This window comes from Mirounga leonina, unplaced genomic scaffold, assembly GCF_011800145.1.
Source record: "Mirounga leonina isolate KUSES-001 unplaced genomic scaffold, KU_Mleo_1.0 Mir_53, whole genome shotgun sequence".
Lineage (NCBI taxonomy): Eukaryota > Metazoa > Chordata > Mammalia > Carnivora > Phocidae > Mirounga > Mirounga leonina.
In genome coordinates, this window is record NW_023270807.1 from 23,115,960 (window position 1) to 23,131,216 (window position 15,257).

At 39.0% G+C, this 15,257-nt stretch overlaps 1 protein-coding gene across 3 annotated transcripts in view; it reads left to right on the top strand.

The window, feature by feature from the left end:
* PRIM2 (DNA primase subunit 2) overlaps positions 1-15,016 on the top strand; it is a 331,933-nt gene extending 316,917 nt beyond the window's left edge. For all 3 annotated transcript variants that reach the window (XM_034990912.1, XM_034990913.1, XM_034990911.1), the window contains 2 exons: positions 4,069-4,137; positions 14,423-15,016. In XM_034990912.1, the coding sequence (XP_034846803.1) occupies positions 4,069-4,137; positions 14,423-14,647 (294 nt within the window). In that variant the 3' untranslated portion in view covers positions 14,648-15,016. The remainder of the gene's footprint in view (positions 1-4,068; positions 4,138-14,422) is intronic.
* Positions 15,017-15,257: the final 241 nt, after the last annotated feature.

Genomic DNA, 15,257 nt, shown 5'->3' on the forward strand with positions numbered 1-15,257 from the left:
TACTGATGAACTAAAATAGAACAATAAATGGATTGTTACACTTAAAAGTAAGTCAAATTGCTGCTTGAGCAATAGTCTTAAATCTTCATAGAAATTTTTTCTTTAATTTTGTATTTTCAAGTAAGCCTTATTTGATATGATCAAATTGTTTGGTTATATTTTTCTTTTTCCTTTTTTAAGATTTTATTTATTTATTTGACAGAGAGAGAGACAGTGAGAGAGGGAACAGAAGCAGGCCACCTGTTGAGCTGGGAGCCTGATGCAGGGCTCCATCCCAGGACTCCAGGATCATGACCTGAGCCGAAGGCAGGCGCTTAATGACTGAGCCACCCAGGCGCCCCTGGTTATATTTTTCTAAAGCAGAATTAGAAAGATTTCTAACCTAGACATCAGAATTGACACTTACTTTGGCTCATATCAGAGGAAATTGTGCTGTGCTCCGCTCTTCCAGATTGGAATATGAAACACCTTTTGTGAGCTGTGGGTTACACTTTGATGTTTACAGGCCACGTAAATAGTAAGTTGTGGACTCCAGTTCGTTTAACCTCATCCCTCTGTCTTTCTACACTTTTCTTCTACCTGGTCCTTTCATTTTCCTATTTGTTTCTTCTTCTTCTTTTTTTTTTTTTTTTTTAAGATTTTATTTATTTATTTGACAGGGGGAGAGGGAGAGGGAGAAGCAGGCCTCCTGCTGAGCAGGGAGCCCGATGCGGGGCTCGATCCCAGGACCCTGGGATCATGACCTGAGACAAAGGCAGACGCTTAATGACTGAGCCACCCAGGAGCCCCTCTATTTGTTTCTTTTTGTCTCCTCCTTACATTACTTCCTCTTGATGAGTTTCCCTCCCCTGTTTTATTTCTGACTTTCTCTGTGGCCAGTCCCTGCCTGCTGAACTCCAGGCTTGTGGAGCCATCCCTTTAGGAAGAGCAAAGGCCAATTTAGGAGGATGGAGGCTTGACCCTTCAGAAGCTATCTGGCAAAACGAATGCTGTCAGAAAGTACTGTTGCCTAAGTACATCTTCATTCTGACTTCTCTACAGAATTTTATTTTCTTTAAAAAATTTTAATGTCGGGGCATCTGGGTGGCTCAGTCAGTTGAGCATCAAACTCTTGATTTTGGCTCAGGTCATGATCTCAGGGTTGTGGGATCCAGCCCTGCTTTGGGCTCTGTGCTCAATGTGGAGTCTGCTTGTCCCTTTCCCTCTGCTCCTCCCCCAGCTCTCTCCCTCCCCCCCCCTTTTCTTTCTCTCTCTTCTCTGTCTAAATAAATAAAATCTTTAAAAATTTGTTAATGTTATATTAAATTGTGATTCCAACACAAAAAATAAACAAGCACATATGAACTAACTCCCCATGACTTCCCCCTCCCCAAAGGATATTTTTAACAAACAGACAAGAGCAAGGTTAGGTAGGTAAGTTCAAAATTTGACACATTATAAAATATTACCACAGCCAATATTTCTTCATTCTTGAAAACATCAAAGAAAAATTTTGGTTTCAAAGAAAAGCATACCACTTTTGGTTAAATCCTAAATCTTTCTCAGGTTCCCAGTTGTTTGGCTACAAGTCAAGCATATATGTCCACTAGCCTGGGACATGTGCTCTTCTGTTAAAACCTAACACTTTCTAAAAAAAGATTACTTGAGTTATGACTACACACAAAATTTAAATTCTAAATGAACCCAACCGTTGCTAAGAACCTGAATTTCAAAGAATAAGAATGGCTCAATAACAGAGTCATCTTGCGTATGAACAATCACTGCTTACCTGTCTCTGTCCAGCTGTAGTGACTTAGCGGGGAGCATTTTCAGCGTCTGTCCATTAACACACAAGTGGTCCACCTTCAGAAAAGCAGAGAGTCTTTTCGAGGATTTGTAGGACATACTGTGAGAACTTAGCTCCTGACCTCTAATTCTTTTCCACAGTCTACCTCAGGCATCTGTCCTTCTTGGATTTTGGTGTTTCTTTGCCAAGTTTCTATTTTTCCTCTATTTCACAAATTTTGGTGCTTTGCAGATAGCTCAATTCTCTTTTCTCTTGATTTTTAGCTTTGTATTTTCCTGCTTGGAGTCATCCAGCCCATTGACAAATGGTACCAGCACCATCCTCAACATACCTATAGACTATCTTAGTAGGGCATTTGCTGGTGAGGTTGATATCAGAAGAACGTGAGAAAACTAGGTGCAGAAAAAGTCCCAAGTTGCACTTCATGTATATATGGTAGAACATCAGAATCACTTGCCGAATATTTTGAAGTCCGCAGAGGGGGTGTGCATCTAAGGTGTTGCTGACACTGAGAAACTTCAGGTGTCCTACTCACAGGCTTTTGCATAAGAAGCATCTGTTTGTTACTTACACTGTTTAATGACTATTAAGTGGTATTATTGGCATTCTACCTTTATTTTAAATGATGGTTTGTTATTTACATATTGAATTTTACTGAGCTTTTAAGCTACTTAGTTTTATTTAGGAAATCAGAGAGGCGAGGGGTTGAGTGACAGGTAATGGCTTACTCTAAAACATCAGGGAATAGGTTCCCGTTAAGCATTTTTGTGTAGAACAGCTGTTTTTCAAAAACAGTTACAGCCAGTAAGTGGGGAATGCGACCACTTCTAACCACTACTCTTACCTAAGCCAGCATCATCTGTTTCCTGCATTCTTGTAAAGAGCTCCCTGTTTTCTCTGCTTGACTTACTTCAGTTAGCATAATCTCCTCCAGTCCCATCCATGTTGATGTAAAAGTTGGGTATTCATCTTTTCTGATGGCTGAGTAATATTCCATTGTATATATGGACCACATCTTCTTTATCCATTCATCTGTTGAAGGGCATCTCGGCTCTTTCCACAGTTTGATAGCCATTCATTTTAAATTGATATATTTTCCATTTCTGCTCTAATAATTCAAGAAAAATGAACAGGTCAAATAGGCAGGATCCTGGGTGCTGTGATTGGTTGGCATTTACGTAGGTCATTCAAAAAGGATTTAATAAAAGTAATCTTATAAGACAGAGAAAAACAGTTCAGTTCTTTTAAGCACATTCTTGTCAGGATTGTATGATGCCCACTCCATAACTGTAATAATTTTGTGTATCTGTCAAAAGATGTCAACTATATTCAATAAGGGGGATAGCAGGAATTTGAGGCTTCATGTACATTTCTTGTTGTCACAGGAAGGTCAGCCCTTTGAAAAGGGATAGAAATGAGCATTTCTCCAGAATTCTATTTCCCTTCATTTTAGGCTCTTAATTCCTGCATTTTACTGTGTTTGATAAACAGACCAAATACACATTTTATTTATTTGCTGGGGTAGGGGAGTGATGAAACTTTACGAATTTCAGCTGGCATTGCACTTGGCTGATAAGAATGGGAGTTTGTCCTGCTGCAAAGAGATTACATGAAGTCGAATTGGAAAGAAAATTGTATTTACAAAAGATAGGATGATGTTCCTAATAGGTGTTCAGAATAGACTATTCATATTCACTCTCATATTCTGCTGAGCTTTACTAGAAATAACTTCATTTCAAAAAAAAACCAAATCTGATTGAAGGTAAAAGCATTCCCTCTCCAAAGATACTCGTCCAAAGGGCTTACATTAAATTTTCCTGATGGGTACACAGCTGTATTTTAGGCTGCATCTGTATAAACTGGTAATGTGGAAAATAAAAATCTAAATAGTATACTTGATTGCTTTATGCACCATTTAGATTACTAAATTTATATCTATAATTTTGAAAGAGATGTTGCAATATGATCTGACAATAACTGTCAAAGTCATAAAACTGGGACCTATTTTCATCTTGTCGAGGTAAAGTTATTGAAATTCACAGTTGGTAGGTCAGAAAGATCACTGACTATCTCTTGTCATCTGTGGTTTAATGCTGACCTAAACAGTGACTGTATAATGTCAGAATTATCACAGTGTCCAGGCTGCAGAAGTACAACATACCCCATGATTTAATGCATTTCCTGTCTGGAATAAAGATTGAAAAGGCCCACAACCGCGAGCTGCAGTGGTTTAGAGAAACTTTGTTTCTAATTTTGCTTTCTCTTTTTCCCATGCATTTTAGATCTTGGATTTAGTAAAAGGGACGCATTACCAAGTGGCCTGTCAGAAGTACTTCGAGATGATACATAACGTAAGTCCATTTTTAAACTTTATGGCCTAATTCTTTGGGGGTTTTTTTGTTACTCCATGGTTCATTCAGGGATTTTAGTTGCAGCAGTAGAAACCACTCCGGCTATTTTCACCAGCAAGGGATTTATTACATGGTATTAGGTAGCTTATAAAATTTATGGAAGGGCCAGAGAATTAAAACTAGGATGCTCCAGAACCAGAAACATTGTAATTAGGAGAAGCTACTCAGTGGGAAAACCTACTGCAGCCTCCACCCACCACTTCACATCTAGGGATGAGACCAAGGGTCAGTCAGCTTTCTCAGCAAAGTGCCAGTATGTAAAAATTGTAGACTTTATTGTCCATATGGTCTCTGTCAGAACTGCTCGTCTGACAGAGCATTTTGCTAAAAAATTTGCTAAAAAATGCTAACCATCATGTGAGCTTTCAGCAAGTCAATCGTTTTGCTGGTGGAGGGTCCTCCCTCCATGTTGATGCCTGCTGACTGATCAGGGTGGTAGTTGCTGAAGATTGGGTGGCTGTGGCAGTTTTGAAAAAGATGTTTGCCACATCAACTGACTCTTCCTTTCATGCGTGATTTCTCTATAGCATGCGATGCTGTTTGATAGCATTGTACCCACAGTAGAAGTTCTTTCAAAATTGGAGTCTTCTCAAACCCTTCCACTGCTTCCTCAACTAAGTTTATGTCCTAAGTTTAAATCCTTTGTTGTCATTTCAACAGTCTTCACAGCATCTTCACCAAGAGTACATTCCATCTCAAGAAACCTTTTTCTGTGCTCATCCATAAGAAGTAACTCCTCATCTGTTCAAGTTTTATCACGAGATTGCAGCAACTCAGGCACATCTTTAGGATCCACTTCTAGTTCTAGTTCTCTTGCTGTTTCTCCATCTGCATTTACTTCCTCCACTGACATCTTGAACCCCTTAAGGTCATCAGTGAGGGTTGGAATAATCTTCTCCCAAACTCCTATTTGTTGGTATTTTGGTCAAAATACCTTCTCATGAATCATGGATGTTCTTAATGGGATCCAGAATGATGAATCCTTTCCAGAAGGGTTTTTATTTTTTTAAGATTTTATTTATTTATTTGAGAGAGAGAGTGTGCATAAACAGGGGGAGGGGGCAGAGGAAGAGAGAGAAGCAGGTTCGCGCTGATCAGGGAGCCTGTCGTGGGGCTCCATCCCAGGACCTGGGATCATGGCCTGAGCCGAAGGCAGATGCTTAACTAACTGAGCCACCCAGGCGCCCCTCCAGAAGGTTTTTAATTTACTTTGCTCAGATCCATCAGAGGAATCATTGTGTATGGCAGCTGTAGCCTTACAAAATGTATTCCTTAAATAATAAAACCTGAAAGTCAAAATGACTCCTTGAACCATGGGCTGCAGAATGGATGTTGTGTTAGCAGAGATGAAAATAACATTAAACTTGTACGTCTCCGAGCTCTTGGGTAGGCAGGTACAGTGTCCGTGTAATCTATGCCCAGCGTGGGGCTTGAACTCATGACCCCTAGATCAAGAGTCGCATGCTCTACCGACTGAGCCAGCCAGGTGCCCCCCGGTGAGCAGTAATATTTTGAAAGGAATTTTTTTTTCTGAGCAGTAGGTGTCAGTAGTGGGCTTAGAACATGCAGTCAACCATGTCATAAACAGATGTGCAAAAACCCAAGTTTTGTTGTTCCATTTATAGAGCACAGGCAAAGCAGATTTAGCATAATTCTCAAGGATTATTCCTAGGATTTTCAAAATGATAAGAGACCATTGGCTTCAACTTAGAGCCACCAGCTGCATTAGCCCCTAACAAGAGAGTCGGCCTGTCCATGGAAGTCTCCTCTCTAGCTCTGAAAGTCCTCCATGGCATCTTCTTCAAATATAAGGCTGTTTCATCCACCCTGAAAATCTGCTGTTTACTGTAGCACCTTCAGGAATTCTCTTAGCTAGAGCTTCTGGGTAAACTGCCGCAGCTTCTACATCAGCACCTGCTGCTTCACCTTGTACTTCCATTGTTATGGAGACGGCTTCTTTCCTTAAACTGAACCAACCTCTGCTAGCTTCAAACTGTTTTTCTGTAGCTTCCTCACCTGTCTCAGCCTTCACAGAATTGAAAAGTTAGGGCTTTGCTCTGGATTAACTTTGGCTTCAGGGAATGTTGCGGCTGGTGTGATTGTCTGTCCAGACCAGGAAAACTTTCTCACATCAGCAGTAAGGCTGTTTTGCTTTCTGATCATTCATTCGTGTGTTCTCTGGAATAGCAGTTTTCATTTCCTTCAAGAACTCTTCCTGTGCCTTCACAACTTGGCTGTTTGGCACAAGAGGCCTAGCTTTTGGCCTCTCTCAGCTTTCAACATGCCTTCCTCACTAAGCTTAATCATTTCTAGCTTTGATTTAAAGTGACAGATACAGCTTTTCCTTTCACTTGAACGCTGAGAGGCCCTTCTGGGGTTAATAATTGGCCTGATTTCAGTATTGTTGTATCTCGGGGAATAGGGAAATCAGAGGAAAGGGAGAGAGATGGGGGAATGGCCAGTCAGTGGAGGAGTCAGAACACATAGGACATTTATCAGTTAGGTTTGGCACCTTGTATGGGCATGGCTTCTGGTGCCTCAGCACAATTACAATAGTAACATCAAAGGTCACCATAACAAAAATAATCGTAAAGTTTGAAATAATTGGGCAAATTACCAAAATGTGACACAGAGACATGAAATGAGCAAGTGCTGTTGGAAAAATGGTGCTGATAGACTTGCTCAACTGCAGGGTTGCCACAGATCTTCAATTTGTAAAAAACACAGTATCTGGAAAATGCAATAGAACACGGTATGCCTGTATAAGTCGTACTAGTAGCTTCTGAAAGGTGTAAAGCAAGGGTCACAAACTCAGAAGCCTACAGAGGTCAGGCAGATAACCCAAAAAAGCGTAGGTGGCTGCGATTAATAGAATATGGGAGGAACTATGGTGTGCTGATGAATTCACGTCCCGTTAGGGGCCTTCACACTGATAAGTGTGAAGACCGTGTACAAGTCAGCAGAACACATCTGCCCATGGACCTCCTTGTTGGCACCCACTGGTCCTGATCATGGCTTCCTAACCTAGGACAGACATCTAAGAATAGACCTGAAAGTCCATGCACTTCTTGAGATTTTTTTCTGTGAGTATATATGTGCATTTTTTGGAAGTCTGTTAATGGGTTTCAAAAGGATCCGTCCATGACCCTCCCCAAATAGATGTTGCATTTATTGAATTCACCGTCCACTACCATGCTATTCACTTTTGCTTTTCCTAATTTTCATGAAATAATTTTTCTATTGTGGTTATATAGCAGAATTTCTTACATTATAAAATATTTCATAGGAAAAATATACCCTATAATATTATCAATAATGAATATCGTACTAGCAGCCAACATCTGTAGAACCTTTAACACATGCCTGGCCCAGCACTAAGTACTTTGGCCACATTAGCTCTTTTGATCCACACTAAAGTACTACAGCTTACATACTATTTTTATTTCCATTTATGAATAAAGTTTAGAGAAGCTGAGCAACCTGTGTAAGGTCGTACTGCTCATAAGGGATGGACTTGGAGTTGAACCAGACTGTCAGGTAACTCAGAAAAGCTTTGCGCTTCTATAGAATCCAATACTGTATTTGTAATAATGACTGTTGAGGTCACTAGCGTTTTGTGTCTAGATTCATGGTCCAGCCATCATAGTTCACATTAGAAAAAAAATCCAAGGGCCGCCTGGGTGGCTCAGTCATTAAGCGTCTGCCTTCGGCTCAGGTCATGATCCCAGCGTCCTGGGATCGAGCCCCTCAGCGGGGAGTCTGCTGCTCCCTCTGCCTGCCTGTCTGCCTACTTGTGATATCTCTCCCTGTCACATAAATAAATGAAATCTTAAAAAAAAAAAAAAAAAATCCAAAGCCTAGCAATTCTGTATGATTTGCCTGAGGTACCACAGCTGGTAAGTGGGAGATCTGGACCTAGCACCCCTGGTCTGCTGTGGGTCTCATCTTCTTTCTAATACACCTGTTATTTCAAAACATAAAAACTTCATTTTCACAAAATGTGAAGGACTAAATAGACATCAATGAAATAGGAGACAAGCACAAATTCTCATTAGTTTTATGAGTATAGGAATCTTACCAGGTAAGCCCTGTTCGTTTGGTATTTTCAGTACCAGTTTTGCATGACTCTTTTCCTTAAAGACCATATTCCTTAATTTGCTTGCTTGCTCAGCCTGAAAGGTTTAATTTCATATATGTTCTTAATTATGTGTGGACCCTTCTTTTAATTAAGAGGCCTCAGAACTTCCACAAATTGAGGTCTATTATTCAACCTCTTTCCTTGTTTTTAAATAAGATGTGAAAATTAGATTGAGTTGGGGACATAATAACTAAAAAGTAAGAATTTTTTTTTAGTTCTCAGATCTGCTTTTGTAGTATCTCATTCTTATAGGAGTATTACTACTATGGCCAATTTTAAAACTTGCCTTAGATTAATAAAGATTTTGAAAAGACGTATGTCTAAATCCTCCCACATACAACTTAAGCTACATAAAAATCAATGGAGGGCGCCTGGGTGGCTCAGTTGGTTAAGCGACTGCCTTCGGCTCAGGTCATGATCCTGGAATCCCAGGATCAAGTCCCGCATCGGGCTCCCTGCTCGGCAGGGAATCTGCTTCTCCCTCTGACCTTCCTCCCTCTCATGCTCTCTGTCTCTCATTAAAAAAAAAAAAAAAAAAAAATCAATGGAATAAAAAGGCTGTTTGAATTCATGAGATATCTATTATTTTTTCTCATTTAATTTCAAAATGGAATCCGTTTTTATTGTGTTTTCTGCCATCCTGCCTGCCTCACCTTAAAAAATATTTTTAAAGCTATGTTTATTTTCCTGAGGACTCTGTGATCAAACTCATTTTGATGAAAGTTTTGAAAATGAACCAGTTAATTGATCCCATTGACAGCAGCGCTATGATAATTCCATATGGCTTTTTTGGTAATACCAGCTGCCTCATTATAAGCTGTCATTGCAAAACCTCTTGATTAAAACCCAAACATCCCATAGGTAAAACAATATTGCTTCCATTCCTTCAAACTACATTTGCTGTGGCAGAAATATGAGACCTATGTTTGTGTGAAGGTCATTGTGTGGAAAACATGTTGATTCCAGCAAATGTTTGAGATTCAGTTAGTAGGTACCAAAGTCTGGCCTGCTTGAAATCCATTTTCCTCAGTGTTTTTAGGGAGCAATGTTTTATACTATAGTGTATGTTTTTTCTTTTGGTATACTCTGTGTAAATAAAAATACTAGGCCTTGTGTAGATTCATCTCTGAATTTTAATTGAAAATTGTTTTAGAAATAGACCTCTTTAGGCACTGAGTCATTCTTGATACTTATTTTCCAAATAGCTGAGCATAATTTTTTTCCCCACTATATAAATCTTTACAGAAATCTTGCTAAATTCTACATTTTCCTGCAATCTTTTTTTTTTTTTAAGATTTTATTTTTTGACAGAGAGACAGCGAGAGAGGGAACACAGCAGGGGGAGTGGGAGAAGCAGGCTTCCCGCCGAGCAGGGAGCCCGATGTGGGACTCAATCCCAGGACCCTAGGATCATAACCTGAGCTGAAGGCAGACGCTTAACGACTGAGCCACACAGGCGCCCATTTTCCTGCAATCTTAAACAGGATATAGCAAATACAATTCAGCTTTTTTATAATAACTCAGGGTCATTATTATGGATATCAGACTGCTGGGCTAGAAGCCATGATCTCACTTGGATTGCAGTAGCTTCCTAACTCATTTCCCAGCATCTACAACATGTGCACCATTCCAGTTCTTTACCCTCCACACAGCTGCTAGAATGATCTTTAAAACAGAGGAATATGATTATTTCAATAAACTGCTTTAAAACAACAACCAAATCTTAAAGGGCTTCCCAATTGCTCTAAAGATGAAATCCAAAACTTACAATGTAGCCTATAAAGGCCTCTCTACCCCCATTTCCTTCTTCTGGACTCCCAACTACACTGGTTTTATTTCATATCCTTTACAGTACTTCAGGACTTCTAAGCTAATACAGCAGAATGAAAACGCATCACAAATTTCCCTCTCTCAGTAGTGAACACAGTGTACAAAACATAATAAAAAATCATCGAACACAAAGGAAAACATCACCAATAGCAACCAATTAAGAAAAACGGCAAGGAAGGAAACAGAAAATTCTGAGTGTTTCCATATCTAGAATGTTTGGATCTTTTTTAAAAATAAGGAATAAATAGCTGCTGACTTCTACGCAGAACTAAGTGGAAGTGGGGTATTTCAGTGGGGACAACTTGTTTTCCCTATTCTTCTAATTTGATTTTGAAGTAAAATCTATTTTCATTTTGTTAGGGTTGAGGGGGGCAGTGCGGGGAGGGGCATAAACCAAAGTTAATTTTTCTGAACAAGATGAAAGGAAACTGAATGGCAACTTCCTTCAGCCAGAAATAAAAGTGAAAGAAAGAAAATATTCAAAAGACAAAGAACCTCTCTTAGAAGAAAATACAATCCAGTATATAGAAGGAAACTCTTCATAATTTCATCATGCTACCAAGCACTTAATTAGACTGTAAGTTCAGTAAAATGAGCTTATTAGCAAAATAAGTTAAGAAAGTGCAATTGCAGACTTAAGAGAGACAGCTGAAAAGCCAAACATCACATAGAAACATGGTACATGTCCTCATTTCAAGACCCTTGTCACTGTTGGTTAATAAGAGCATTAATTAAAATGGAATTTTAAAAAATGTATTTTTTAAAATACATTTTAAAGGTAAAACATTTCAAGGTCTTTTATTTGTTCATCTTTTGATATACAAGCAAGGTCTTGTACTTCAGTAGAGTTTTAGGATTAGAATTCAACTTTTTTTTTAAATAAACTATACCCATAATATACCATCACCAGTTTCCAATTTGAGCTGCTTTAAAGCAGAAGAGGAAGCTAATAACACATATAAAACAATGTTCTTTTTCCCTTTCTTTTTGGGAATACACCTTTTTCTTTTTTAAACAACTTTTTTTTTTACACTCCTGTTTCCTTGGTTTTCCCTGTGGCAACCTTATGATGCAGCAGCTATTATTACTATAACCTCCAGTTCATTGATGAGGAAACTGAGGCTTAGAAAGTTGATCATAGGGTGCCTGGGTGGCTCAGTTGGTTGGGCGACTGCCTTCGGCTCAGGTCATGATCCTGGAGTCCCGGGATCGAGTCCCACATCGGGCTCCCTGCTCGGCGGGGAGTCTGCTTCTCCCTCTGACCCTCCCCCCTCTCATGCTCTCTGTCTCTCATTCTCTCTGTCTCAAATAAATTAAAAAAAAAAAAAAAGTTGATCATATTTCATTTTGTCCAAGTTGAAGTCTAATAATTCATTTCAAGCCAGAGAGTCCTCTTCTGTGACAACAGATATATTGAGAATTTTAACAAGTTGAAACAAGGTGTAGAAAATGCCTAATGTGTAATTATAGCACAAAGTGCTAGGGTCTTTTTATATGAAATAATACCATGTTTTTTTATAATCTTTATAGCCAAGTTTAGCTCCAGAAATATTATATGATTGTAAGTTTGACTTTACATAAAACCTCTTAAAACAGATCTCAGAGCAACTAAGTGATCTAGTCAGAAGGCCTTAATTCAGACAAAACCAGTTACTAGTTCTTTGATTTTGCACAAACCATGTAATCTCCTTAGGCTTCATTTTCCTAGTTTGTACATGTAGGAGGTCCAACTTAAAGGATCTTCAAGGTCTTTCAAATCTCTCATGTTCTCTATTTATAAAACATAAAGCCCTCTGATTGAAATGTGTTACACAATACACTTTTCATGAGACATTTTGTAAAATGCAAACTTTATATTGGATCTCCTACTTTTTAATGAATTGGGTGAAAAATCCAATATAATAAAGTTCACAAATGACTCCATTGTTGATAAAAGTTATAGATTTATCATAAAACATTCAGGAAACATTTTAAAATTAAGCAGCAAAGTAGCAGATAAAAATTTGTTCTTAGTGATCTGAGTAATAACTTAAAATGAACTAGTCTGTATGCTATCAATCTGCTATACACTGAAGTTACTATAAAATTATTGGCCTAATATGTATCAAAAACTGACTAAAGAGAATCAGAGAATCCTGGGGTATTCAAGTAAGTATTTCCAGAAAACACCTTGTTTGTTTATTGGTTCACCTGTTAAGAGGGTTAGTTCTGAACCATGACAGCAACTCTTTTAACCCCCTGCTAATCCATTTTAATCTACCATAAGACTATACATTGCTTTAATCACATCATCTCCCCTCTTAAGGATTTTTAGTGACTCCCTGATGTCTACAAAATTAGGTCTAGACTACTTACCCTTGTTTTCAAGGCTCTCTGAGGTCTGGCCCCAGCCTGTCTTTCCAACTTCATTTCCTATTATTCCCTTTTATATTCCTTTTACACCAGGCCATCTGATCTACTTGCTTTATAGGAACATTCCTTATTACCTTGCTCATGTGGTTCTACTGCTTATATTAACCTTGACCTCATTATCCCAGCTTTTCACTTTCTCCATCTTCCCAAATTCAACTCATATAGCCCTTCCTCACAAAGCCTTCCTTGATCAACCCAGCCAGCATCTCTCTCTAATATGGAGATAATAAGCCTTTATCTGTGACCCTTATCACTTTTTTTTATTCTTGACAGAGATTTTTAAGTATATGACTTACTAGGCTAGAAATTTCTTTAGAGTTAGTCAAATGCATTCTTGTGTGCTGAAAAATTACTAGCTCGTAATGTGGCCTTATACACAGTTAAGTCTCCAATTCATAGGGGACATGTATGACTGGGATAACTGGTTAGTTCTGGGATCAACTCACCAAATACTTAGATACCTACTATATCCAAGTCACTTCAGTACAAAGAGTGAGACCTTAAAAGGTCGATAAATATAAGACAAAGAAAGTGTAATGCCTTCTCAGTTTGTAAAAAATTTGAAGTGAAATATCCCCTAACAAAAACACAAATAACTCAAGTAAAATGGAATTCTTTTTGTTGTCAGAAGGGAGGGAGCGCAGAGATTTGACAGGTGATCAACTTAGTCTGACCCATTGGTTGAATGTGAAGAAAGTGACTGGTGTAGGTGGTTCACACTTCAGGAGCTATCTTGCTCTTCTGTCACACCCCAAGAGTTAGTAAAGGCTTACACATTTTAAGAAATGAATGCATTATAAAATTACTGACCTTGGCACAAGGACATGACAGCAGAGCATACTGGTTATGAGCATGGATTCTGCTCATTCATATCCCATCTCCAGGCCTGCCAGTATGTGATCTTGGGCAAGTTAACTTAACCTCTCCCTAAACTGGCAGAATATTGATAATCTCCCTTCACAGCGCTCTTATGGGAAGTTAACTGTATTTATATACCTGTGTGTGAATGAGTATGGCGTGTGTCTTATGCCACTTAGAATAATGTCTGGCACATGGTAGGTGTTCAATAAGTGCTTGCTAATATTAAGGAATATATTTTTCTTCACCATTAATAAATTTTGGAATCAAAGTTAGGAAAAAAAAGTAGTACTCGTTAAATCTGCAGTGTTTAAATGATACTAAATGGTATTACATATGCCAGACTTATAAATATACTCTAAAATCAGAGTGGTGTCAGGGACCATTATCCAGACAGTGTCTGTTTATATCCAGTCCCTATGGTTTTGGAATGGTTAAAGACTACACCCTCCTTTTTTTTTTTTTTCCTTTTAAAACAAGTACTTATTGACAGACAGTCAGGCAGGCATTTTGCTTAGCCCTCTGAGATGTTGAGTAGAAGGTAGAGATGAAGTAGAGCTGGATAGGAAACTGGAACTAAGTGCAGAGGTTCAGGCTGGAAATAAAAATTTCATCCACACCTTCTGGATGAAATCATGAGAGTTACAACAGAGAACTACTAGGATCCATGTGCTGGGCATTAAATAGTTTTTAAACTTTTTTTAAAAAATTATTTATTTATTTGACAGAGACAGACAGAGAGTATAAGCAGGGGGAGTAGCAGAGGGAAAAGGAGACGTAGGCTCCTGGCTGAGCAGGGAGCCTGACACAGGACTCGATCCCAGGACCCCCGGATCATGACCTGAGCTGAAGGCAGATGCTTAACCGACCGAGCCACCCAGGCATGCCTTAAATAGTCTTTGAACAAGGTCTAGAATGGTTTCTGAAGCCCCTTAATTTATACCTTTGTTATGTATTAATACGATATACACTTGCTTTCTTATACAGGTGGATGATGGTGGCTTTTCTTTGAGCCATCCTAATCAATTCTTTTTTGAGAGCCAACGGATTCTAAGTGGTAATAAAGACATCAGGAAGGAATCCATCCAACCAGAAACTGCTCAACCCAAACCAAGTGTCCAGAAAGCCAAGGATGCATCATCTGCTCTGGCCTGTCTAAATTCCTCTCTGGAAATGGATATGGAAGGACTAGAGGATTACTTCAGTGAATGATTCTTGGGCACTTAGGAACCCTTTTTCTTCACTAGCTTTCATTTCTTACTTTCAAGATTTTGCCTGTTTCTTTTTTAACCTCTTTGTCTACTCCTTCCACCGCTCCCCAGTCCATCCCCTGGAAAGCAGGCTTGTGGGTAAAAACCTCCACTCTATTTTGCTTTGACAAAAGGGAAAATTTCTTTTGATATCTAACACTTGAGTGGTGTGATCTGAGTCCTGTTTTAGGAGATTAAACAGCTTTCTAGACTGGTTACACTACCCTAGAGACAACAGAACTAAAAACAACTCTTATTTTAAACCTTATCGCTGTAATTGTTACTCAATCCTTTTCTGGACCATTTTTGTTAATAAATACCAAAATGTGTATAGCGTGTCTGTGTGTAACTGCAAGAGTCAGATCATGAGAGGAGGTGTCTAAGAGGGTGGCATCGGAAGACCCAGGATTCTACAATCTCCACCTGCACATACAGAAGTTCTTTCTGAAGAACTAAAGGCTGATTACAGCTTCTGCACCACAGAAGTACAGGGGCCACACAGACAAGGGTAGAAAAGTTGGAGACACAGTAATGATGGGAGCCCTACTCCCAGTGCTGCAAACTGTAGTGTA